This window comes from Pygoscelis adeliae, unplaced genomic scaffold (assembly GCF_000699105.1).
Source record: "Pygoscelis adeliae isolate BGI_AS28 unplaced genomic scaffold, ASM69910v1 Scaffold144, whole genome shotgun sequence".
Lineage (NCBI taxonomy): Eukaryota > Metazoa > Chordata > Aves > Sphenisciformes > Spheniscidae > Pygoscelis > Pygoscelis adeliae.
In genome coordinates, this window is record NW_008824551.1 from 526375 (window position 1) to 554283 (window position 27909).

Below are 27909 nucleotides of genomic sequence, written 5' to 3' on the forward strand. Positions count from 1 at the left end.
TGGTTCCCCCGCCCCCAGCCAACTCCCCCCCGTTTCTGTACTGAGCATGACGTCACACGGTATGGAATGTCCCTTGGGCCAGTTTGGGTCAGCTGTCCTGGCTGTGCCCCCTCCCAGCTCCTTGTGCACCTCCAGCCTTCTCAGCCGGTAGAGCGTGGGGAGCTGAAAAGTCCTTGGCTAGTGTAAGCATTACCTAGCAACAACTCAAACATCGGTGTGTTATCAACATTGTTCTCATGCTAAATCCAAAACACACCACTGTACCAGCCAAAACCAGGACAACTACGCAAACTGCAAATGAGTTTGAGTAGAGGATAGTCCCAGAAACATTCTAGTCAGCCAAGTTTATGGTGCTTCTGGATCTGTACAGTAGTCAGTTGTCTTTCTGACACTTCTAATGAAAACAGCCACATATGACTCAGTTAAGAGATCAGGCAAGGTTTATTGTGGGTTATTATCCGAGAAGTAGTTTTCTCCACTTGTGCATGTAAGTGCTTCTTTGATCTAGGCACTGGAAAATTTATGCAGTGGGAAAACACTATCATATTCATAGCATGTGTTAGGTAGTACAAGGTATTTATTATTGTGGTGGCATGAAGGAAGGCAATAAAAAATAATAGGAGCAGTAAGCACTCCCTGTCCGGTCAGAACCAATCAGAGTTAATACATCTCAACTTTGGGAGACTGGCAAGGATCCAGGGCCTGTATTTGATAGTAATTTTATCCTTTGTGTACAGTGTGACATTCTTCACTGCTGCTCCATGTCAGATAGCAAGCTTTAAATCATAAGAACCATTTCATCTTGTGATTAATATCTATGTTTATTATCTACTCTACTACTTTAGTTAGAGGTTACACTAACGCTAGAGGCTCATCAATTTTTTCTAGATGAGCTAGAGGCGCTCATCTCCACTATCTGAGAAGTCCCGTCCTACGTACTGATTAAACATTTTAGCAGGTCTCTCCAAAATTGGAATGTTTTCTCTTCCTGAGAAGAAGCTTCTGGGAAATTAATATAGACTTTTTTGTTTGTCTGTTTCATTGTGAATTGTCTTACCCAGTAGCAACCTTATAGTTTTATTTCATTTTCTTTTCAAAATCCAGGATATCAGAATTATGCATCTCTTGACAGGTGTAATGTTTCCCACTCAGAACCATAAGAATTCTTGTGTATTCTTTGTCTCAGGGCTTCAGGTTTTGTGTAGGTATGTGTGATTTTTAGTACAGTAAAAGCTGGATGTTGCCAGCACAAGTGGCTGTAATTACAATATATTGCCAAATGGGCATTCTCTAGAATAGGTGTTACTCACATGTAGCTCTTGATATTGGATCTCTTTAGTTATCATCTGTCCTGGTTTCGGCAGGATAGAGTTAATTTCCTTCCTAGTAGTTTCCTTCCTGGTACAGTGCTGTGTTTTGGATTTAGGATGAGAACAAAGTTGATAACACACCGATGTTTTAGTTGTTGCTAAGCAGTGCTTACACTAGCCAAGGACTTTTTAGTTTTCCATGCTCTACCGACTGAGAAGGCTGGAGGTGCACAAGAAGCTGGGAGGGGGCACAGCCAAACTGGCCAAAGAAACATTACATACCATGTGACGTCATGCTCAGTACATAAACTGGGGAAAGCTGGCCGGGGGGGGGCTGCTGCTCGGGGACTGGCTGGGCATCGGTCGGCGGGTGGTGAGCAATTGTACTGTGCATCACTTGCTTTGTGTATTATTATTATTATTATTATTATTTTATTTCAATTATTAAACTGTTTTTATCTCAACCCACGAGTTTTTCTCACTTGTGCTCTTCCAATTCTCTCCCCCATCCCACCGGGGGGGCGGAGGGGGAGTGAGCGAGCGGCTGCGTGGTGCTTAGTTGCCGACTGAGGTTAAACCACAACATCATCTAACTGGCCTTAGGCAGTAAAATTTTTTCATGTTTGGGAATAAAAGAGTGTTGACAGTCGCACTCTTCTCAACCACCTGTGTCTGAACTGCAGCCTAATTTGTCCTAATTTATGTCTGTACGTATTAAACTAGATGGCTCACTTCAAGTACAACCTTAAGTACAGCCCTAAGCAATCCTTACATAATTGTTTCTTATGATCATGTGTTGATTTAAAAGGAAAATTCATATCCAATGGACCAAAATATTTGAGACTTATAAAAACATGTTAGGATTCTTGGTAAAGGTAGTCTCATAGCACATGTTCACAGGTTAATGTGCATATTGGCAGGATCTGTTTGATTCAAATACAGTAACTATGATCAAAGGCAATAAATATGTACATTTTGTTTTGGCTTTAGGTTTGATGCACCAACATAGTCTTGATATTCTATTTCATTTTGACCCTGATGTTGTTGAAGTGCATTCCTTTTCTGAGCTAGAAGAATGTGTCTTTTTCCATGCCAAGTTACTTCAGTCTGATGCAAGACAAAAAAAAAATTATACTGGTCTTCTTTAAGGATGCTGGCTTCATTTGTCATGATCATTGTAAATACTTTTTATTACTGAGTACCTTCATAGACAGAACTCAGGTAAATTAAATACAAATTCAAAATGAGATTATTGCTTAGTAAGATCAAGAACTTTGTGCTTGCTGTTATTATGAATCATGCCTTTGCTCTGTATTGCCTACCTGAGATTTCATGATACCTCCACAAGGAAGAAAAAGAGAATGAGTGTGGGGTATTAGAGCCAAACTTGAAATTGTTGTCAGTCACCTGTTTGCCAAGTCCTGAGAAACCACTTTCTGTTCTCGAACTCATTCAAGTCTCATCTAAAGATTTTATGCGGTAGCTTTAAACATATCCTCTTTGCATGAACAGCATTTCTTAAACCAATGTTAATATCTAAAGTTTGTTATATGTTTGAATTCTCACATTTTAATATAACTTTCTGAAGGGGATATAAATGGTGATGCTTGGTATGGGGACATGATCAAGTAGCCGTGCCTTGAGCAAGTCTGATACACTTCCATGGGATTATCCTCTGCAGTGAACACAGCAACAGGAGAGAGAAAGGTCACTCATATGGGGTATGTAGAGCTGAGGTTCTCTTGGGCTTCAAAGTTGAAAGCCATCTCGTCCACTTCCTTGTTGAATGCTTGATCCAGGAGAAAAGGGGCTGCTGTGGATGGGGAGGAGCCCTCCCGGATCCACTCACTGACAGTGTTTTAATCTGCATGCAGAGCACGTGGTTCATCTGGCCTGCAGATACAGGGGCACAGCAGCTCATGAGCCAAGTAGGTAGAGAATTCAGCTGGAGAGATGATGCCTTGCTCCCTGCTGCAAGGACTATTAAAATATTTTTCTGATGCCTTTTTAAATAAGCAGTAAGTACTCCCTGAAATTCCCTAAGGACGTGGAAGGTTCCTATTGCTTGCAGGGCATAAAATCACATCAGAAGCTGCTGAGAGTAAGGAAGAGGTGTTTTTCACAGGCTCAGTATATTGGTTATCTCTCTCACCCAGCTCTTTGATACTCTTCCCCACTGGTGTATGTTAACACGACTCTCAGAGACTTCATGATTTTTCTTGGCTGCAGCTGAGACTTTTCTGTCTTTAGTTCAGCTGTCTCCTGTACATCGAGGGAGAATAAGGTTACTGGCTGTCACTGGTTTTGAATTTGTCAGCATGCAAGAAAACAGCATAACAAAAGAGGTTTTAAATCTTCAGAAAGAAAAGGTACCTGTTAAAGTATCTATACTAAGATATTGTTATAGTTACATAAAACAGTTTTACAAAAAGCAAAGTTTTAAGTTTTAAATTTTTTCCCTTTAGATGGTATTATTGTCCTGAATACCAGTTTCACACATGAAGTCTTAAGAGAGAGAAAGCTGCCGATTGCACCCAGATCTTGCAAGTCTCCAAATTGATCCATAAGAGCAATTTCTTTATTAAAACTTTTATCATTGAAAACCAATTAAATGAGATTGCAAATAAAAGATCATTAAAAGTATCACTTCATAAAGTCTTAAAATAACTGATGCTTTATGTCATGTAAATAAAAGTAATGTACCACAGATTGAAATGTTAATAAATGGGTTTTTATCGACTATAGCCTGTTAAGGAACTGTAGCTGCTATAGCTTTTGCTTATAGGTATTCTAAAGATATGTGTTACTTCTGAGTCAGTTGAGTGCATGAACTGTTATGGATCTATTCAGCTCCTCCAAATCAGAAAAAAATTTATGAACTTCTATCTTATCTCTCTTAGTCACATCTTTGGCAAGCTGAAAATCTCTTATAAGATTGAAAATGGAAAAGTAGTAAATAAAGGTGTGGACAATGACCATGATTCATGAAAAATACATATATTTTGAGACTGTTGAAATTACTTTGTTTCTTTTGTGAGGCAGGAAGAAACATCTGTTTTAGATGTAGGGAGGGTAAAATTTTGCTGTGTATATGAGCTTCAATCTAAGAAGCTGAGGAAAAGGGGTGATCTGCTTTGATATTCTTTGTGAAGAAAACAGACCTAATTGATGTGGAGGCTGAGACATATAATTCAGCATGTGTTTTGTTGTTTAGCATGGGGTTTTGCTTAAACTTCTAGAGAAGACCAAAGGGAAAGCAGAAAAAAGAGATTTCGGTTTTAGGAGTTAGCAGCTTCAAGTTTGTAGGCATAGTCTTTCAAAAAAAGGCATGCTGCTTTGGTTTAGCTGTTAGTTGCTTTGCATTTTAGTCTCAAATAAATCTGAATTTCCCTTTCGAACTTGAATTACCTATTTATTTGAAAGGTTTTTGAATAGATCTGACTGGAGCTGGCTTTAAATTCCAATTCAACATAGGTGGCATGAAATGGCCACTGGGGGATGGTACACAAATTGTACTATTTTCTAAAATATAATACATTTTTGATTCATAGGCAACACTGCTAGTGGAAACCTTAATTGTACCACCTTACAGTCTCTTTTACTTTAAGGAGCAGCAGATGTTTTCTGTGTTAAAGCAGGTTTTTAACTCTTTTCATGGTAATTACTAGAAGAAGCCTTTGCTGATTCAACTGCAAATTTAATATTTCCTTGATGCTTTTGAGATTTTGTAATACATGGGAATTAAGTCTACCGGGGATAGAAGTGTTCTAAAGAATGCATTATGTTTAAAAAGCTTTCTCTGGAAAACATAAAGATAGGATTGAGATGGCAGTTGTCCTGATTTTCATTGATAGATAAATTCCAAAATTGTTGTATTTGAAAATTGAACCCAAATTTCTTTTTTTGGGGGTGGTGGGGATGGGTTTAATCTTCAATAATTGTTGAACAGTGTTTGTCATTAATTTGTATGTTCTTTCTCTGTCCTACCAAACACATGGCTTTGTTTGAAGAAAGTTCCTTATTCTGGAATAACTAGTATCTAGATGAGCACTTTTTTATTCAAAGGAGTCTTTGAATCAGTAGCGCTAATTCCTGTGTAAAAAGGTTAGTCCATAAATATTGCCTTTGTAAAATAAATATATATTATATTTTGAAATACAGCCATGACAAACTCCTCTAGTTGCAGAGGTACAACTGAATTTCTCTTGGAATAGCCACTAGGGCATTAAGAAGCTTGCTAATCATTTCAGAAGGTATGCAAATAGAGCGTGGCTAAAATTGCACCTTTCAGAATCTTAATAGTTGGCAAATGAGTTAAATTATCTCTCCTGCATAAAAGCCTGGGGACCTATAATAGACCATGATACCTCCTTTGTTGACAGGCATTATCAACAATGTGTCTCATTTCAGCTTTAATTCAAACTAATTTCCAGTACTGTAAGGAAGCACATCAATATTTACTTGAAATGCAATAGGAAAGAGGGAATAAGGAGTTAGAGCCAAAGATAAAGAAAGTAAATCTAAAATATTGTGCATGCTTGCTTTTTATAGACTATCTTTCAAAACTGCTGTTGTTACATCCAAGAATTGAAAAACAAAACCAAACCAGATTGCAGAAATACTAGGGGTCTTACCCAGAGAAGAATATTTTAATGTAGTATTTTTCTACATTTTTCTTCTGCTGCTTCCAAAACTCTCTTCAAAGAAAGAGCCATTTCCTAAGTGTGATAGTTAACCAACTATTCTGTGCTTTGAAACTGTTAATACACTAAACACTGTGTGGTATAACTGTTTGTATATAATTTAAAGGTGGCTTTTACTAAAATATATTAAAATTATACATGTACCATTTTAACACTTCTTTCTTTCTTTCTTTCTTTCTTTCTTTCTTTCTTTCTTTCTTTCTTTCTTTCTAATTGTCAAGACACCAGAAAATTGAATGTCTACTTGTAGGGTTGCTATGAACTGTGTACAGTATGACAGGAAGCATGAAATTTTGATTTATTAGTTGTAGAAGTTGCTTTTCCTTAAATTTGGGAGTCTTTGCTCATTTTTGTTAACTTTTCTCTTTCTACTAAACATACCAGCAGACCAACAATGACTATGTTTGTGCCTGGACTTTTCCTAAAAGCTTTTAAGCTGTACAAGTCTGTGGTCTTATATGGCCAAGGATTCTTAGATTATTGTTACTCTCTAGCAATAGCAGAAACACATAAACAACCTCTGAAATCCAAAGCCCTTTGAAATTTGGCATGGCGCACGAATGATTTGGTTTAAAATCTGGGATCATAAAAAAAACCCAAAAAACCAACCCCCTTACTTTTCTTTCTGGAGTAGACCTAGAACTAGAAAGGACCTGTTTTTATATTTGCTTCACATGGGGCCAAAAGCTCCAAGACCAAACATATTCACTGTTTTGGGCTAAGGTCTCACATGAATAAGCTGCAAGATTTCTCAAGCCCCAGACTGTAGCTTTTTTTAAAATCTAACGTCTCTTTTTCTACTTGTAAAGTCCAATTTCTTGAGACACATTGATGATGCCGTAATGATTCAGCTAAAATTATAGCTCACTTTGTAGATTATGTAGATTTTTAGTTGTTTTGCATTCTTTCAACTATAAAGAACAGCTAGGTAATCTAAGAACTTCAGTTAGGCTCACTTCTTGGTGGTTTGTGATTTTTTCTGGAGGTGACAGAAACCAATTAGTATTTATATTTGTTCCAGATTTTCAGTGGTATTAATACTACCTGTTATAATAACAAGTTTGTCACATGGGTTACTGTTGCTTCAGTTAATTAAATGTCCATGAGCAATGATTTGAGAGTTTTCCAGGTTGCTTGCATAATTTTTTCTCCAAAAGTGCCCTACGATGGAGTAGGAAAACTAAGATACCTGAATAAGGGAGAGCTTAAGCTTTCCTGTTGCCTGTAAGTGATGGCACAGAGGGTAACCAACATTTCATTTAGCCTATTTAGTGTTTAAAAATAAGTCTCCATATTAGCAGAACAATTTACAACATTTCTTGGGGAAATGCAACAAAACTCTTTTTGTATTTCCAGCTACAATATTTGTTAGAAGCTTTTGTTATACAATTACATAATTACCTTTTTAATCTAATAAATGTGCTTTATATTTGTATTTCTGTTAATATCCACCATTGTCTTGTTATCATCATGATCATAATGAGCTGTAATAGCAAGGCAATCACTGTAGTTTATTGTTGAATTTCTTCGTAAGTTTCTCACAGTTTTTATTCTCTATTAAGGCTGCAAAACAGAACATGTTCAGATTTTTAACCTCCATGTTTGACTGAAACTTGTAGAAAAATCACATCATATATATTTTATTACACCAAGAGATATATTAAAAGTAGAGAAAAAGAACAAATTAACAAGCACACTGACCAGATTGTTCAAACAGTTGTTTAATTTCAAATGGAGAGACAAACTATGAACATGTGAAACAGCTCTGAAAATAAAAATGAAAATTTTTAAAAATTGAAATTTATGACTTGATAAAGCATCAGAATTCTGTATTCATTTTTGAGGTTCACTTTTTTTTCCGAAGAAGTAATGAATATACATGTAAAAATATGAAAATGTTGAAAGTAAAACTCTGGAAATTAAGGTGGGCATTTTAAAATCAAACTATATTCTTTTTATTTGCTGTATCATTGTAGAGGTACTACAATGACATTGTACTACGAAGACATTGAGGTGCTGGAGTGTGTCCGAAGAAGGGCAAGAAAGCTGGTGAAGGGTCTAGAGCACAAGTCTTATGAGGAGCAGCTGAGGGAACTGGGGTTGTTTAGCCTGGAGAAAAGGAGGCTGAGGGGAGACCTCATCGCGCTCTACAACTACCTGAAAGGAGGTTGTAGCGAGGTGGGTGTCGGTCTCTTCTCCCAAGTAACAAGTGATAGGACGAGAGGAAATGGCCCCAAGTTGTTCCAGGGGAGGTTTGGGTTGGGTATTAGCAAAAATTTCTTCACCAAAAGGGTTATTAGGCATTGGAAGAGGCTGCCCAGGGAAGTGGTTCCATGCCTTGGTCACCATCCCTTGAAGTATTTAAAAGACGTGTAGATGTGGCAGTAGGGACATGGTTTAGTGGTGGGCTTGGCAGTGTTAGGTTAACAGTTGGACTCGATGATCTTAAGGGTCCTTTCCAACCTAAACGATTCTATGATTTGCCCATAATATATTTTAGTTTTTAAAGCAGAACGGTTGAAGCTCAGTCTTTTGCTTGTCCTTTAGGCTGTAGTATGATTAAAAACCTATTCCTGTAAATCAAGTATAAATACATATCTCAGAAACCTGAAGGTAAAAGATAAATTAAGTTACAGAGAATGGTTATATTGCCTTATCTTCTAAATATGCCCTTGCTTGAAAGCAAATTGTACCCCACTCCCATATGGGAAAACAGATTATAGGAAAGGCTTTAATTATCCATATTCTACTGACGTTTTAACTAATTTTAAAGTTATTTTTAGGAAGGGCAAAAAAGAGCAGGTTTTAAATCCTCTCATATTCTGTGTACCATATGCATCTTTTTTGATGTTACACAGATTGCTAAATCGTAAGTAGGCTCAACCAGCTGCTGCATTAGCTGTTCCTGTGTCTTTTTTCTGTGTTAGGCGTACTTAAGCCCTTATGCAACCTAATACTTTCTGTCATTGGAATAATTTTCTGCTGTTAACCAAATGCATGTTCTGCGTTGCGGTAGGGCTTTCTTTCAGTTCCTGTGGTGGAGGAAAGCAAATGCTGATGATACATTTTTTCTCAGTGACAGGATGTTTATCAATCACCTTGCACTTTCTTTGATTTTGTACTATTATACGTTCTGTACATCAATTTTATGTTTGGTATTTCAATTTATTCTTCTGAAAGACCTCTGCCTTGAAGACAACCCTAATACCCTATTTTTTCTGTTTCTATGGTGTTTAATTAATATAAATGTTATATGATGACTGTAAACACTGTTTATATACACATATGGATAATATTTACAAGAAATTTAACATTGACAGATTTTTTCCTTTAATTTCAGCAGTGTTAATACTGTCTGCATGCTTCTGTTTTCCCACTGGAAAAATAATTTGTATACAACAAATAATATGCAAAAACAGTGTATAATGGACAAAATCAAAATAGTTAATGAATATAATTTTCCAAAGTCTATTTCAAATTACACTTGAAAATATGTGTAATTTGTATCCATTTCAACTGCACTTTAAAATGTATTCTCCCAAATATCCATCTATTAATTTTAAACTTTTCTTTAAAACAAAAAAAAATTATTATGCTGACAGATTGTTAAGGGTGTCCATGAGTCTGTTTTCACATATTATAATATACGTAGTGTATTTCTTGCATAGGTGGTACCTTATTCAAGTTCAATTACAAATGTCACTTGAAGTACCGAATGTAGCTTTAGCTTCCATTTCCTGTGTCTTGCGTTGACGGCCCCTTTCCTCCCTATTGACCACAGTCTTTCATCTGCTTAAGACATCTTGCTTTTCTAAACAGTATTTTGTGGGGAAATTGCAAAATAGGCCCTTATTTACATTGACTGTTCTTTATAATTTGCAGTCGATTTTGCTGTTCCTTGAGTTTTTCTTGGTATATACGAGGAGATTTTCAGATCTGTAAAGGCACCTTATTGTGCTCAGAAAGTATAGGAATACTTGTAAAGTCACAAACATAGGCATACAACTGGCCTGAGGATATATTTGAGACTATTACAAGTTTCTTTTGCTGGCAACTCATATAGTTTAGAAGGCACCAATGACTTCTTTTGCAATTTACTGAAAGATGATACCGTAAGCTTCTCCTTCGAAAAACGTTGACTTGGATTCTGTGTTCTGGTGCAGGTTCAGTTGCTTTCTGGAGACCGACCCTCTCTCCAAGGTACTACGCTAAACTACAATAAAATGAAGATTAAATTAGGTTTTGTTTCACTGTCAAATATGGCAAGAGTTAAGACTGAAAGTGTTTCCCTCCCAAAAAGGAACGGGTAGAGGTTTTTTCCCTTCTTCTAAAGAAGTGAAATGAACTTACTTCGATATTGCCTCATTTTGGATGATTTGTTAAAGATGTTTTTACTTGAAGAATACAGCAATATTTGTAAACATAATAGCTCATATAAATATTTATTCTTCTCCATAGCAAGAAGTTGCTACAGCTTCTTTGTGTGTTCCTTCTGTTAGGAAACTCGAGTAATTACAGGTTTATTAGCTTGTTGCATCTGCCATTTGTTTTGTGTGTTCATTTTCTGTTTTCCTTTGCAGCTGTCACTAGAGATGTTACAATTTCAACCACACTCTTGCAGTGTTCTCCATTGCTGGCTATGCTTTATACCATTAACATCTTAAACTTTGCTTTTCAGTTTTAGAGGTCATCCTTTGATTTTGTCCCATTATAATTTTGTTCATTACAGACTCTGTTGCCTCCAAGCTTGTTCTCTACAACGCTGTCTCAGGTTTTCCATTCAGTTCTTCATAGTCTCCTACGCATTACATAGTAATATTTCAGCCAGAATTTTTCTTTCCTCTTCATCTGCATTCACAGTGAATAGATTTCTAACGTTCAGTTGCTGGTTTTGCAGGTCTCTCTCTGAAAGTATAGCAGTACAAGTTAACAAAGCACATTATTTACTTGTTCTTGCCAATGTCATTATCTTACTATTGCTGTGTATACTCGGTCATTCTTAAACCAAGGCTGTCAGGTGTCCGGATCTATTCCAGAGCTTGTGCTCAGGATGCGAAGATGCCATTCGTTTGAATTCTTCAATAGCTATTGGACTCAGCCTTGACATTTGTGATGAAACTGGAACTTTCCCTGTGTCCATGGCAATAAAGTTACATCCATTAGGAAGGTCTGTGTTTACTATTCTTCTTAGCTATTTCTTGGCAGAAGTGGACAGTTAGTTTGATTATAAAGTAAATATTCACTTGAAAGATTTTGACAGGTCTGAAAACCTCCATGCCCCAGAGCCGTATTCAAGACTCATTTCTTTCTCTACTTCTCTCTTTGTTCTGCTTTACAACTGTGGTGTGAAAATGACACAGACAATGACAGACAACACTTTTGAGGATGGGATTTTTACAAGTTCTTCAGCAAATCTGCAATCTTTGCTGAAGACTGGATGCATAATGTTGCATACATTGTAGTAGAATTGGAAACACTGGAGCAAAGCACCTGGCTTTTGAAAGTACTGATGCAATGGCTGTGATTTGCCGCTGTAAGGAAGCCTGGTATAGCCAGTATTACATACTATAGTTTGAGGAGGTTGATAGCTACATACCCTTGCTACGTACTATGGTCTAATGAACATAGAAGCCAATTCAATCCGTGTCTGTCTCAAAGTTGCAGAATAAAAACAGATCCTCACCCTAGTTTGGGCTCCCAGGTGGTCCATGCAAAATCAGAGTAATAGGCAGGAGGAATTTAAAGCAGAGAAGATAGGTTATAGAAGGTCAGAAGTAGGAGAGTTTACTGAGGCAGAGGTAGATCTCAGATAACATTTTATTCCTTTTTACTGAACTTGCATATGACCCACCTTGCTGCTGTGAAGGGTAGTGTTTCTTCCTGATAATCTGTGGGATCTCTGGCACTGCTTCTTCACTTAAAGCCCAGTCATTTATGATTTTCAACATTTCTGTATGAGTGCTGATGCTCTTAGACAACAAATGGGAAAGGAATGATTTGGGAGATGCTGAAAGAAAGCAAAAGGAAATGGGAGGAACAGAGACTGTATGCCAAGATAAGAAGGAAGAACGAGAGCAATGACAGCTGTCCTGGGGAAAGCATTAGTGTTGCAGTTCTCAAAGTGAGAATATTTTATTTCGTGCTAAGTAGTATGCTGCTGTAACCATATTCTCCAGGTCATCGACCTGAACGTAAAAAAATTGTAATTCTGCCCTCTACAATAAACAGATTTACTGAGGAGAAAAGAAGCACAAAATACTTGGTTTTGATCATACTCTCTTGTCCAAAACTGCACTTCTAAATTAAATGTGTATGTAGGCATGGGGGAAGGAGGCCTCCAGTCATGTTTTTTTCCTTCTCTTTTATCTTTGGGGAGGTCACAGCAAGTGACTCAGTCTGTGCACCCAGCACCGTGGCAGGAAGAAATATTAGTCTGTGCGAGAAGCACGTCCTGAATGCGTACCTGATTTTTGTCTCATGCACGAAAAAGATGGCAAGCCAAATGCAATGTATCGTGAATCATACTGAATCTGCTGGGTGCCATTTAGACAAGTAGTATAGAGTTTTACTAACTGATCTGTAAAGTGGTACCAACTCATTTGCATGCGTAAAATGATCTCTTTTCTTCCTCTTAGTACATTTTTCCAACTTCTGTGCTCAAAAAATCATTTGTTTTTTCACTCAGTGACTAACTAATACAGCCACTGGTTTTTTTCTGGGCACTTCTCAGACCATTAAAACTTGCTGTAATTATAGTTGAGATTTTGCATCCAGCAATCACCAGCGGAAACACTGCTTATTATGTTCTTCAGTTGAGCTGGTTATCGCTTAATTGTGAGACATAACTGACTCTTGGCAAAGGTTTGATTAATTTTTGAATATTGCAGAACAACCTCTGCTTTAGGTTGTTTGGGAAAAAAGTGATAGTCATATTAGAATTTTTTTTAATCTCAAAAAGGTTAAATTTTAATGAAAATTAAAATTGTCATTTAATAAAAGTTTTTTTCTAACAAATACTCTTACATACAGTAAATCCTGACAAGCTTGTTTATACCAAGAAAGGAGAAAAATGTAAACAGTTATATGAAGTGAATTGAGAGGTCAGTTAGAAGACTTTAACATGCAGACATGATCTGTTACACTCAAAATCTTGTTATGGAGAAAGGGGAATGCACTTCATATACTAAGCTAAGCATTTATGGTTCATCTAATTAGTTTTGACTGTCTCATAAAATTAAGTCCATATTATCTACTTATTAAAGTTTTGTTAGTAATATGGTTAAAATCTTATATATAAAATCCTACTAACTCCCCCTGTTATTTGGTGTTATGCTCCCCCTTCCAGTACTTCTCCAGGTCTTAAGATTGACTATTCAGTCTTCCTCAGGAAGGGGGAGAAGACTTTAACAGTAATTAGCGTCTTGGTTTCTCCACCTCCTCTTCAGTTTTGGAGTCTGCTTGAGGCTACTTTTTTGTGTTTTCTTAAGGTTGCTTACTTGCTGCTCCTCACCACTTCCCAGGCAAAGCTTGGGAACCGCACGCTGCCTTCCCCCAGCCCCGTTACCCCGGAGGGGCTGTTTGTCCCGCAGTGACTATGTAGGGGTGCCAGCCCCCTGCCTCGGGCGCTCCCAGAGTGAAGCCAACGCAGGGAGGCCACAGGCACGTGGCCACCAGGCAGTTGCTGCCGTGGCTAAAACCAGCTCCCACTGAGGTAGGGCCGGACATGTCCTGAGACCCTGCGCTGCCAGATCTCCACCAAGCCTCTGGCTTTGTGCTAGTGATGGCAAAAAAACATATTTACTGGGCTGCAGAACAGAGCATCTCAAACATTTGTCTTGCAATTGTTACTGACTCACAAGAGACGTTACAGTCTTTCGAGACTTCACGTGAGTAAGAGCTGATCTCGGTATGTGTTTGCAGTGTTGGATCTTTAATATTTACTGTTGCTGGCACATAGAACATTGCATAATGCAGTATTGGTCAAACAGCTACCTAAAATATCTATCAGTTTGAGAATGTGGTCCTTTGTGTTCAGGACAAATGTTCTTTGATATTTTTAAATTATTTAAAAACTTTGCGTGAGTGAATTGGAAATCTCATCAGTCGTCTGACACTGGTTTCTGATGCTTAACTGTCTTTGCTTAGAAATCACAATAAGAATAGAGGTGAAGAGCAAACACTAAAAGATACGATTTGTCAGAGGTCAAAATCCAGATAAGTAAGAAGAAGGGACACAGCATCGTTTTATTGTTACATTCACCTAGACTCAATTAAGACCTGCAGATATTCATGCATATATGCTTTATTAAATTAATGCGATACATATCTAAAACCCATAGCTTTTAACACACAGAATTTTAAAACAGACTGGGGCAATGATGTACTTTATTGCTTTTTAAACTGCTTTAAACATAGTAAAGTGTAGTACAATCTGGTAAACTGAAATCAGTAACCCTTGCTGTGAATGTGCATTTATAATAGCCAGACTTTGAAAGCTTGTTTTCTAGTGACTACTGCTGTGAAGTCTGTTCTGCACTAATAAAATTATTTTTTACTGTGTTACATCCATAGAAAACTTTAACGGCTGTTTTCAAGTTCTTTTCACTGTACTATAAGCAATTTAGGAAACTCCAGTGAAAGTACTCCCACGTTCTGAGGCTTCATTGAAAACATCCAGCATGGGACAAAGATTTGTTCACTGAATGACACCAAGTAGGTAGAATTGCTGGTATGATTTTTAGTAACTCATGTTCCTCTTGCCTTTGCAGACTATGGCACTATTAAGAAAGTACTTGCCCCGATGAACCAGACTTCAAGCAGCTGCCTGCTCGAGGAAATTGAACTCCTGCCGAAAAGTCAGCGAGAGCCCATCAGGAGCCTTCAGATTCTTCACAGCCAGAGTGTCCTTTTCGTGGGCCTTCAGGAACACGTGATTAAGGTCCCCCTGAAGAGATGTCTCTTTTACAAAACATACAGGTATGAAGAATCAGCTAGTCTGATTTGATTGGAGAAAAATGCTTGCGGGGGGGTGCGGAAAATGGGAAGGAAAAATGACTAAGTAGGAATCCAAATTAATTGCCTCCCTCAGCAATGACTTTCTAGGTACACTGTTTATCAGAAGTGTCTCTGACTTCTTTTACTAACTTGTTAGGACTAGATGAGACTCTCAAGGAATTATATTGATATTTAAGTGTCATACAGATTCTGAATTGTGAAATGAAACAGCAAGAAATGGTTTATATAGAAAACAAGTATCTGATAATGTGCAATATAACTGCTGGTTTAATATATTTAGAGCTTGAAACTTGGACAAATTTAAGTTGGGGTTTTTTTTTAAGCTGAATTATAACTGAGTAAACAATATCTCTGTGGGTTTAGCAAGAAAACTAGGTTGGAGGAACTGAGAGTTAAGACTAGTTGGAAAAGTGGCTATTTAAAGGTAGCGCTGGATCAGGAACCATAATAAATGTAAATATTCTACTAGGTGAAACTGTTATGCAACTAACAGTTGTTCGATCAAACAAGGAGAATAACTTACAAATTATCACTTTGTTTTAGACTGTATTATGGTAGTTAAGGAATTTAAAGTTCAGCATACAACTTTTTCTATAGGTTTCTATAGGTATCTAAAAGTACTTCTGGGTTGCAAAATATATGCTATTAGAGATTGTTGATTTCATCTAATTAGTTATATCTTCCCTTTGATATAAGTGTGGTTCCAGTAATTCAGTACAATTGTTCTGTTTTACGTCAGATGAACTCTGAACCAGTGTGATGAACTTTTTGAGAACTGTGACAGATGCATTTGCTTGTTTTTTAGCTTATTTTGGGCTCTGACTGCAGGGCCCAAACATGCTTCTGCCCTCGGAGGGTGGGACCGCTGTGTCAAATCACAGACCACATACACGGCTGCAGGCTAGGCGTTCTGCCTTTTTGAGCAGTGAGGTCTAATTGACAAGATTTTAAGAGTGCTTAAAAAAAAAAAGTGGTGCTGTTCCCATTTTACTGAGTAGAACAGTAGTTAAATTAATCACTTGCGGCTGAGAAGGTTCTTTATTCCTCTGCCCAGAGGGCTGTGAAGTCTCGTCTTCCACTGGAATGGCTTACTTAAAAGGAGATAAAATTATTACTTGTGGGTTTTTCAGTCATATCTTTTGTAGTTGTATCGCTTTGCTTGGAATAATTAAATATCCATTGCACCAAAAGGGTTACCATCCATGCTTTCTTCCTGGTTAAAGAGTTCACCAGCAATTCTAGCTCTGTTTTGTGAGAAAGGAGAGGATTTACAGCTGTGATCTAGGTGAAATAAGGCATCTCCTTGTCATTACCATTAGAGACTCAGAACGTTTGGAAAACGCAGGCATAATCTTTCTCTCACCTATCACTTACTTTTGGCTTTACTAGTTTTTTCTTGGGCTTATGCTGGGTTTCAAGTGTATTTGGTTCTCTACAGGTGGAGAGAGTGTAGGTACCTTACTTGGGGCTATAAATTTCACTAGGTAATGAAACTTCTAAAACTTAGTCACTGCAGTGCTGGGTGCTTTAATACTCACATTCTTGTCATATGTTGCCAACTATTACTTTTTCACTATAGCAATGGGTAAATAGAGTAATGAGTAAACCTTACCTAAGGAAAATGCCTTGAGGCATTGTGGTTCTTTTTTTGGATTATTTTAATTTTATCTATTCACATTTATCATACTTAGGGCTGTATAACTGCACCAAGGCTGTATTCTGAACTTCCATCAATAATAACTAGAGTTTCTTCCCCAGATCAAGGGCATGTGTGGTCTTTAATATCGACTTCATATAATTTTCAAGAAATAGAGTATGCTTGTGTATAAATAACAGCCTTAAAAAAGCCAAAAGGCTGAAGATGTACTAGCTCATCTGTCCTTCCTTTTTGTGTCAATGGCAGAGTGCTCACCGTCTAATCTTTTCTAATCTTTCTGTTTAGGTTTATTGCAAGGGTTTCAGACAATGCAACTTCAGTTCCTCTGTCGAGCAGACTGTTCCACAAGCTAATATCTCAATGTCAAGATAATTTTCTTGAGATTGTCTATTTTTTATTTTTATTTCATTATTCCGTGTTTTATCTTCACGTACCAGCCTCTAAAGCATGTGATTATTGCTTTTATTCGTAGTTTATTATGTCTCCTTATCTATCACTCCGATATATTGTACATATTTAGCTAATTCGTATTTCCTTGTAAATCTGTTCCTCCAGCACTTTCTTGTGGTGGAGTCCTCTGTGACATGGTGTTGCCTCTGACAGACATTCCCTCTGATTCAGGACAGTCCTGTTCTGCCAGCTCATGGCTCCGCTCCCACACACACTGTTGTTGAAGGCCCTTGAAAATATTGTTTTACATTTGGAGACTAAATTTGCCTTTTTTTTTTTTTTTTGTGTTCTAGGTGCAGTTCAGTGCACTTTATTGCTGTGACAGCAGACCATACCACAGGCAGAGCCTGTTGTCACACCTGTAGTTTGGGTTGCTCAGCACTTTCCATTATGCCATGATGTTTTTGTTGTTTATGAGTTGCCTGTGTTAGTTATTTGGATTGACAGTTTTCATGGAGAGGGTCTCCTGCAGACTTCTGCCAATGGCTGAATAGTTTTGAACACCCTGTCATAATCCTATTGTTTTCAGGAATCAGCTAGGGAAAAATAGTTCGGGGCATGTGAATTCTTACAAGCAGTTCTGCAAAAAGCCCTGGTGTCTTCATGCTCCGGGAGGAAACAGCAGAGCAGTTACCTTAGTTCGGCTCTCCTTGGGGAAAATCGTTAAGATTTGACCAGGTTACTATCACCTGGGTATTGCAATTCACACATGTTTATCAAACTTTTACAGAAGACCATCAACATTATTCAAGGATGCTATTATTTTCACTAAGAATTCTCCAGCTCTCTGTACTTCTTCAGAGTTGAGTAGGCCAAGCATAGAGCACAACTGACTTTCGTATACCTGCTAATTAACTATAATGCGAGATAAATAGAATGATTGTCATGAGAAGATAACTATTAAACTCCCTAAAGTTGCAGTGTTTGCTACTTACTTTGAAGGCTCTAGGCATCTGTAATAAGGAGTAAGATCTGTAGCAGGGGGGTAAAGACTCCGTCCCCTGAAACAAAGAACCAGTCAGCTTTCTTTTATTGGCAGCTGTAGCCTTCAAAAGCAACCTTGGATGGCAGTGATTTCCCTGAGGCAAATTTGTTGATGTCATAATTTGTACTGGAGTTTTCAGTGCATCAGTTTTGAAAGCAGGGGCAATGAAAGGTTACATCAGCCCAATGTTCTGCAAATTCTTACCAAGCAAGGGTCAAGAATTGGTATTTCTGGTGGAAGATAGGTTTCACACACTTAGAAGGCTTGAAAACTAATCTTACTATCATGTTATGGCTAAGTAAATAAATAGTGCCATCTGCTAAAAGCTGTACAAATAGTGACTTCTCTGGTGTGAAAAAACAACCTCTGGAAATTTTTGAGTATTGTTTTTTACATTATATGCTTAAAATATTATTTGGTCACAAGATTGTTTTGCTAAGAAATGTTATCATAGTTATTCTACTGTAACCCTGACTTTTCTCTCTCTGTACGCCATCATTTTTATTTTGGCTTCTTTGTTAACCATCAGCTACACAATCTGTACGTATGTGAAAGATAACTGTAGCAGCACAGTAATAAGGAGGGTACTGGATTAACTAACAAGAAAACAATTATTGCAAATTTGGTTGTGCTTTATTTCATTCCTAGAACTCCAAGATTATTGGATTATGTATTTCAGCATCTGCTGCATTCCTTTATTTTTCCTTGGCTATAGATGTTGCTTCCTCAGAAGTACTCTCGCACTCAGTACAAACCTGTTTTCCTGGGAATAAAACACTGTGGCTATCATTATATAGTAGAATAATGATTCCTATATACTAATATTATACAAGTTAACAACTAGTAATGTGGTCTAAACTATTACTAGATGCTAATGTGTCCAGAAGGGCTTGCCAACATATGGAATTGAAATTGCTGTTTTGAAATAATCATACCAGAATAGTTATTTTTGGATATCCAGGTGGATTTCCTTATTTCAAAATATGCAAGCCTTACTCCAGTTTAAATCAGAGAAACACACTGCTGCATTAGAATTTTGGAACCACTTGAGGCCTAATTTGAATTAGTGATTCCAGAGTAATATTCCAGAATCAGAATCTTCATAAATTTCCAAAACTAGGATAAACTGTAATCCTGGCTGCAAGACTAAATTATAAGCACATTTTAAAAATGTGAAGTCTTTTTTAGGTATTGATACACTGCAAAATTATCTTCAATTGGTGTGAACTTATGAGAACACTAGTAAAGTCAGCAAAACTATGAAATAAGCACAGCTGAAAGTCTTCCTCACTCAGTATAAGTAGAGTATTAGTCCCATACTGGGGAGGAGAATCAATTGAAGCTCTACAGATCTGAGGTTGACCTATATTTCTTTCTTCCCCTGTGAGGACCAAGGTGTTTGCAGAAAGTGTCTTTGTCTATCTGGCCCACAAAATGCATCAGAGACAAACTATGCATTTACATTTTGCTGCACCTGAAATATTTAGTCACAACTCTTTAAAGTGTGTGATCTATGCATGTGTGTATTGTATTGTAAGCACACATTTTTGGCATGTACGTATTGTGCTGTAAGCACACGTTTTTGGCAAACAAGAAGGGATTTTGATAAACAGTTAGAATTTTACAGCCTGCTCCCAATGTATTTATTGCAGTACCCTATGAGGACAAAGGAAAATGTCTTTTCCTTTTAGTTTGCAAAGCTGTAAGAAAACCAGATGGATTTGATTACATATTTGCAATTCAGATTTTATTAGTAGGATATTATTTTAAATAAAGAAGTGATCTAAGAAATAAAAATTTAAAACAGGCATGTGGTTTTCATATGTCATGATGTAATTCATTTCTTTGCTTTAACAAATAACAAAAGTTTGAGGATTTTTAAGTTCAGTGTAGTTACTGTTAAGTTTTTCTTGAAAATCACCTGACGTTTAAAGCAATGCACTTTCTAAGAGATCATTTCACTAGTCATTTGATGCTTGGCAAGTGTATTCTCTGGAAACAGAATTTAAAGGCATTGGATGGTTTAAAAACAAACGAACAAACAAACAAAGGCAAATCTGGAAGGTTTTTTATTTTAAAATATTTTAACATATCAAATACTGGACTGCTATGCAGTCAGGGCAGCACATACCCTATGCATCTCAGCTTACAGTGCTCTGCATTACACACCAGTTTTTTTCTCATGAGAATTATTTGCAGCTCTTTTAATATTCTATAATCTTTTTGTGGACATTTTTATTTATTTGAAGCTTTACAGAAAATTAACATCTGAGTTTGGAGTCCACTGTTGACCTGAATGTATGAAAGAGAGAGAGAGTATTCTTGATGCAGTAGTATGAACTGTGGACAGGATTCCAGGACAGGAGTTTTGATGCTCCAGTTCTACGAGCCCAAACTGAGTAGCTTTAAAGGCCATCTGCTCCTCATAATACATTGTCAGGCCAGTGGAGGTATGTACAGTTACTTCTGGAATGAGAGGTAACGGTGCTCTCAAAATGTGGTGATACCTGCTATCCGGTTGGTACTTTTAAGGAGTCAAGTTGTACATCTTAAATCTGGGCCTGCTATCTTTATAATTGATTCATATTCTAGTATAAAGTTAACATCAACATTTAAGTTCAAAAGAACCTAGGTTACAGCTGAGTAAAAGGATGTGGAAGTTGTGTACCCTGTTTACGTTTATATCTGCTAAAGATGTGCAGGTCTTTTAAAGACATGGGGATGCCATATGGAAGCCAATGTGTCCAGCCTGGGCAATCACTGTTATTGCTGTTCTGATCTAGGAACACATCAACTTGTGGGAAAATCACCAAATCTGTTGCCCTTGGGTTGCCTCGCTACGTAGGTAGCTCAGATTTTCCATCAGGGGGATGGAACACCTCTCCTGTGAAGAAAGGCTGAGAGAGTTGGGGTTGTTCAGCCTAGAGAAGAGAAGGCTTCGGGGAGACCTTATTGCAGCCTATCAGTACTTAAAGATGGCGGCAAACTTTTTAGCAGGGCCTGTTGTGACAGGACAAGGGACAATGGCTTTAAACTAAAGGGGGTAGATTTAGACTAGATAGAAGGAAGAAATTTTTTACGCTGAGGGTGGTGAAGCACTGGCACAGGTTGCCCAGAGAGGTGGTGGATGCCCCATCCCTGGAAACCTTCAAGGTCAGGTTGGACGGGGCTCTGAGCAACCTGATCTAGTTGAAGATGTCCCTGCCCACGGCAGGGGGGTTGGACTAGACGACCTTTAAATGTCCCTTCCAACCCAAACTATTCTATGATTCTATGATTTTCAGAGCCTATTTGCCAACCACAGATTTGCAAGCTCTAGTTTCATCCCATCAAAAGGACTCCAAAAAACCTAGCTGCACCTGGTGGTCTCAGCATTTCCAGGCTCCTACCTCCTAATCAGAGGGCTGGAAGCTTTGTCTTAGCTGATTGATATGGATGGGGACCTCAGATGTTATTTCTTTACAATGAATGGCAAGCCTACCTTCTGTTGTAGAGAGCATGCTCTGAAAGTTGTCTTTCACATTTGTTCCAAGTAGAGCCACTTGGAATCATCTATATTCAGAGAATTGTGTGTTATGAACAATTTTATTAAAAAAATTATACATAAATTCCTGATTCTGGATTTGAAGGGAGGAGCTTGTAAATTTAAGGCTAGTATTGTCCGTGCATGCTGCAAGATTGAATCGTACCTAGATGGATTTTGATTGCCTTATAGAAATTCAAGTAGGAGGAAGCAATAGTAGTCCACACAGAGTGGCTGAGATGATTAAAGGATTTGATTTTTCTTAACGGTACCGGCAAGGGTTAAGCAGGATTCTGAATACTTGACACGCATCTTAGTTTGAACTTCTAGGACTTTATAAATTGTGTGCCTACCATTTGTTCTTCCACATCATTCATCTATATCTTTAGATCCCCGTTCTTCATTGCACTTATTTATAGATACACACACACATATATATGTCTACAAAACCAGGAGTAATGAAAACACCGATAAGTACCTGTGTACAGAAGTCTGGTATCAGATTTGTGTATTCATTCAGAAGTAGATAACAGTGCATTTGGAACATGAGACAGGCTTTTATCTTCACTTGTCTGTTCAAATTTGCAGTGAGGAATCTGGCTTCTGTGAAATAAGATGGTGACCCCTGTTCAGTTCCTGGTATACAAAGTGTCCAGATCACAGTTGACAGTAATTGGAACTAGGCATGGCTATCTCAGTAGAAACGATTTGAAAGGGTCAGGAGACTCAAATATGCTCTGTTCTTCAAAATGCTGTGTATAGGTAAAGACAGAAAAATGCTTCATTGAACAGTCTCAGAAGATGCACCTCTTACATTTGTACATTCTCTGAATAAAATGTTACAGCTCAAGAGGATATCTGATTAGCACTTACAATGTATATTGATATGGGAATATATTCTTCCCCTGAAAGGAGATTTAAAAATCTCTTTGAAATGAATGGTATCAGGATATAGCTGTTAATCTTAAGGTTTTTTGTTCTTTGGAGCACACACAGTTCTTTTTAGTCTAAAACTGTATGGGTTTTTTAAGATATTTTGCTCTGAATGGTGTTCATTTCTGCCTCATTTTCTGTCTGAATAAATCATCTCAAATGTATCTTAAGTAGAGCAGTTTTGCTAGCCTGCTTGGTGATAATTATAGAATAGCTGAGGAAAATGACCTGCTGTTGCTGGCTTGCTTTAGAGTGGGATGACTTCCGGTTCTGTTAGTAGTCAGTCAAAATCCGTTGTTTAAGTGTTGCATCACTGTCAGTGGGCATACCGAACCATCGCAGCCAAATGAATGCCTTGCAGGAGAGACACTCAACTACCTATCATTTACATTTGGTAAAAATGTAAAATAACAACATAGAGGAAAATTAGAATCAATCAGTAGAAGCCAAAAGCTGTTCAGCGTTTTTGTAGAGAGTGCTGAGGGTAAGTGGCATCAAGTACTCAACAGGGTAAGTGGCATCAAGAGTCTTAGAATGAACCAATTCACTTTTATTCCTAAATTTCCTTCCTGCACAAAATTGCCAGTTTTAGCAGCACGGACAAATCGTGTGAAGTCTTAGAGATGTGGGCTGGTGCCTACTGGGAGTAACAGACAAAACATTCATTTTCATCTCTGGTGAAACTGAGATGCAAGGTAGACTTCCAGAGACAAGATGGCTAATATATTATCCAGCTCTGCTACTTCCAGTGTCACTACCTGAAAGGGCCCTGTCAATTGAAAGACCTAATATTAATTTTAAAATTTATCTAATTTTTCAACAGTAGCATCTAAAATGGCTTTAATTTAGACAGAGATTTGGGAGGAGAAAGGGATAAAGTTGTGTAGTGGTATCTAATTTCCAACTTCCCTTACGTACATGAATTTGGCAGCCATTTTGTACAATTTCTTTTGTTATTTCATGTATACACTGAAGCTGTTCCTCTTACTGCTGTCTCTTGGGAGAGAGATTAATTAAAAAGAGTTAAAACAATATAAAATTTTCATTGATGGAGGACAGTAAGGACACATAATTGTGAGTTAATAATAGTCCCTTTAAATTTCACATTTCAGATATAAGTTCTGATATTTTCACACTTGGAAGCTTTATTCTATCCTCATTTTCTATCTGTGAACTTATTTTTTTTATCTGTTTCTTTCCTTTTTTATCTAGGCATAGCAGATTAAAATAATTAGCTGCTGTTATTCACACATTAAAGTATCCCTCAAAGGAAAGAAAATGGTTTTAAAAGGTGACATAATTAAGCAAATACAGATAAAAATTTACCCACATATTACCTCTCTTCTTTGTTTAAAAGAAAATATATACACTTTTCAGAGATATTGGTGATCTAAGCAAGTGATCTAAAAGAAATAAATGAGAAAACCCTCTGAGATGTGAGGCAGGGAGGAGAACAGAAAAGGACTGTTGTGTTAATACCTGAGAACAGGGCAGCTATTTAAGCCAGGTCCTGCCTCATTTCATGCATATACATGGCATGCTGAACTGAAATGCCAGAAAGAGGGTAATGATGCTGAACTACACTTCCATGGTATGTTTTTTCTCTCTGAATATAAGATTTCAAAAATTAAACTTTTTACAAGATGAGACTTAGATATAATAATGACTGAAACAATCAATTAGAACATTATTTTTAAAAAAAAGGCAAAACTAGAGTTTCTTATGTGAGGAGTACTTCTCAGATAAAATTTAATGTTGCTTTGTTTGGAATAGTACATATGTTTCCAGGATTAATTTCTGTACTATAGTGTAAAGGAAAAAAAAAAATATTGAAGACTGTTAATGCCTCTCATTTTTGGAAGAAGTTCTTCACACTTAGCCTCTTGTCATCTGTATGAGGTTAGCTGAGTTATTAACTTCTTAAAATCATAGTTTTCATATGGTCAGTGGACCTTCCTAACTAAATTCTGAAAAGATTCACCTCATTTTATCCTGCTGCTGTGCTCTCCGAACCTGTTCACTTACTGAAACGGCCATGTTCGGTGTCCACAGAGCGATTGAACATGCTTTGTCCCAGCAGTGCAAGGACTTTTTTTCAACTTTATTTCTTCCATGAAACTAGGATCTGTTCTGATACCAGGAAGTTATAAGAACAATTGAAATATGCTTTTAGTGTCCTACTTATAACTTCTAAGTGACTTGTAATGACAGGTGCAAGCCATTTTGATTTGCCTGAGTGGAAAGTAATGTGGAAACAGAAGCAAAAGAGGAAATGGGGTCTAAGAGCAGAGTGGGAGAAGGATCAGCTTACTCCCAGGAAAGAGGAGTGTGGTTCTAAGTGAAAGGATAGTGACTTCTAAAATATTTTATTTTTTAATAGAAAGTGTCTAAAGCATAATAACTGCATTTAAAAATATTAACACTTAGCATAAAGGAATAGTAAAGTTGGAAAAGTGAGCACTTCTACTTTGAGAAATAGGACAGCTAAAGTTGCCAATTGTGCATTGTGTCAGCCTTTAACTTTTTTTTGTATTCTTTTTTCATAAAATACGTGCTTTATCAGAGGTACTCTGAAGGAGATCACTGAACATCTTGTCTTGCAAACACTGGAAGGCCAAGACACTTAAAACTTTCCATAATTTGCATTAATTGTCCTCCTCACTTTCTAGATAGTTAAATGGAAACGTGCAGCCTGAGTTACAAAAATGCTAAGTGCTTACAGCTGCAAAAGCCATCAGTGGGAACTCTCTTCTGAACACTGAATCCCCTAAACCAAAAGCTTTATCTTCGAACTGGCAGCCTAATTAGGGGTACCTAGGGAGTTTTGGCTGTTATGTTTCTTACTCTGTGCCCATTTTGCAGATGGGAACTATCCTTCCACATAGTACTGGAAATCCACGTTGCCAAGTGTAGAAACTAATCCTTTGAAATTTATAAGCACTAAGAATCCTCTGTAATGGTATTATGGAATAGCATACTAAGGAATTAGTAAGTCTGCGTTTTGTCTGATGTTAGCATGGAACTACACGAGGAATGCCATAGATAGATAAACAGAAATATGAATAAAACACAGGATTTGTGAGGACAGAATCACAGAAGGGTTGAAGTTGGCAGGGACCTCTGGAGGTCATCTGGTCCAGCCCTCTGCTCAAGCAGGGTCACCTAGAGCCAGTTGCCCAGGACCAGGTCCAGACAGCTTTTGAATATCTCCAAGGAAGGAGACTCCAGAACCTCTCTGGGCAACCTGTGCCAGTGCTCGGTCACCCTCACAGTGAAAAAAGTGTTTCCTGATGTTCAGAGGGAACCTCCTGTGTTTCAGTTTGTGCCCATTGCCACTGGGCACCACTGAAAAGACCCTGGCCCCCCCTTCTTTGCACCCTCCCTTCAGGTATTTGTACATATTGATGAGATCCCCTCTGAGCCTTCTCTTCTCCAGGCTGAACAGTCCCAGCTCTCTCAACCTCTCCTCTTAGGGGAGATGCTCCAGTCTCTTAATCATCTTTGTGGCCCTTCACTGGACAGATGTGATGTGAACAGACAATTAAAGAGAGAATGATAATTCCCATGGATTTGAGTTGAACAAGAATGATCAGTCTAGCATTTTTATAATCTAGACAAAATGTTTGAATTTATATTTTTATGTGTAATTTATAGGTATTTTTACAAGTATTAAAACAATTATATTATGCTTCACTATGATGGGACTTACACCTACTTTCTTATGTATCTTTACCTATGAAGCTGCAGACCTATTGCCTGGACTGTTAATGCTTAGCCTACCAGTAGCAAGAGAAAGCTGCCATTTAACAGAGAAAAGAACTTCTAGTTTTGTAGAGCGGGTCTTTCAGAGTCTGTAAGAAGCTGGACTACCATCCTTCTCTCTAACCTTCTTTTTTCCTCCTCATGTGCCACTAGGAGGGAATGTCTAGAGCAGCATGTGATATGTGAGAGGTGTGATAGCAGCCACCAAGCACCCCTTTGAACTTATTTCCAGGGATTCTACAGCAGTGCAGAAAACAAATCAGAGGGTTTTCTAATTAATTTTCAAAGAGTAGACATTGTCATCTGATTTCTGACAAAGATGATAACTATAATTCCAAAACCGATAGAAAAGACTAAGAACTGTAACTCCTGAAATCTTCTTTACTTGGAGCAGGCAACATACGCTTTTTATGAATTGCTCTAATTCTCTAGTAATTAAGTACAATAATCAGTCCTGACGACATACCATGCATGCAGCCAGAAATTCAGCTATGCACTTAAAAGAAATCCTAGCTTTGTGTAGGTATTCAAATTCATTTTTCTTCTGTTTTGTCATTTCATCTGTGCCATACCACAACATCAATTTCACTATCTGTTTTAGGCCTATGAAATATGAAGAGGTGCCACATAGTTATTTAGAGATCCTTGGCCGGTGCAGACGAAGATAAATGTTCATGTTTTCTGACTGGTTTTCATTCACAGTGCATGCATTGGATCCCAAGACCCTTATTGTGGCTGGGACATGGTGATGAAGAAATGCACAACACTGGAAGAAAGTCTGAGCATGAGTCAATGGGAGCAAAGCATTACTGTGTGTCCAGTAAGTCCAAATACATTCATTTATCTCTTAAAACTTTTGATACCATGTGAATTTCATGAAAATGAGCTGGCATAGATTTTTCAAGCTCAGAAAACTGTGTTAATGCCATTTTCTTCAGGCCTTCCCATCAGATTTTAACAGGACATTTAGTTTGTTTTCTATTTTTTATCAAACTACTTATATAATATAATCAAATTATTTATAGTACTGTCAAAGGGTAGTTGTTTTTTACCTGTAGTGTCTGTGTTCCCACCTTGAAAACAAATGTTCACTAACATTAGAGATATTGACATATTTTTCTCTGTAGGATTTTTCTCCATTTTGTACTTTGAAAAAATTTGATCACTAGTGGTATAATCTTTTCTTTTAGGATCATCATTGCTAATATAAAAGGCCATATAACATTTTTCAAAGTCCATGAATTGGAAGGGTGAATTGTATGATTTAAGTCTCACCCACATGAATGACAGGAGTGATAATTATAATAAACTTAGTGTTAATATTTACAGTGTCTTAACACTTCTCTTTAAAAATGATTTTGAATAAATTTAATATAATAAAAAAACAAACAACAAAGTTGATTTATGTCCCTCCTTTTTAATGTGGTTCCAGTGTTGTTTTAGTATTGGTTCTTTTCCCTCACTCCAAAGAACACAAAAAGAGGGTTAAGAAGGATCTTCCTTGTGCTACTAAGCTCTTTCCTTTGGAGACTCATGCTGCTTTGTCTTTGCCTTCTGCCCATGAAGAGGGA

General features: G+C 37.4%; 1 protein-coding gene across 1 annotated transcript in view; it reads left to right on the forward strand.

Moving 5' to 3' along the window:
* The window catches only part of SEMA5A (sema domain, seven thrombospondin repeats (type 1 and type 1-like), transmembrane domain (TM) and short cytoplasmic domain, (semaphorin) 5A), a 274858-nt gene that overhangs the window by 147187 nt on the left and 99762 nt on the right, over positions 1-27909 (forward strand). The window contains exons 11-12 of the mRNA XM_009321911.1: positions 14782-14989; positions 27041-27158. Coding sequence (XP_009320186.1) covers positions 14782-14989; positions 27041-27158 — 326 coding nt within the window. The remainder of the gene's footprint in view (positions 1-14781; positions 14990-27040; positions 27159-27909) is intronic.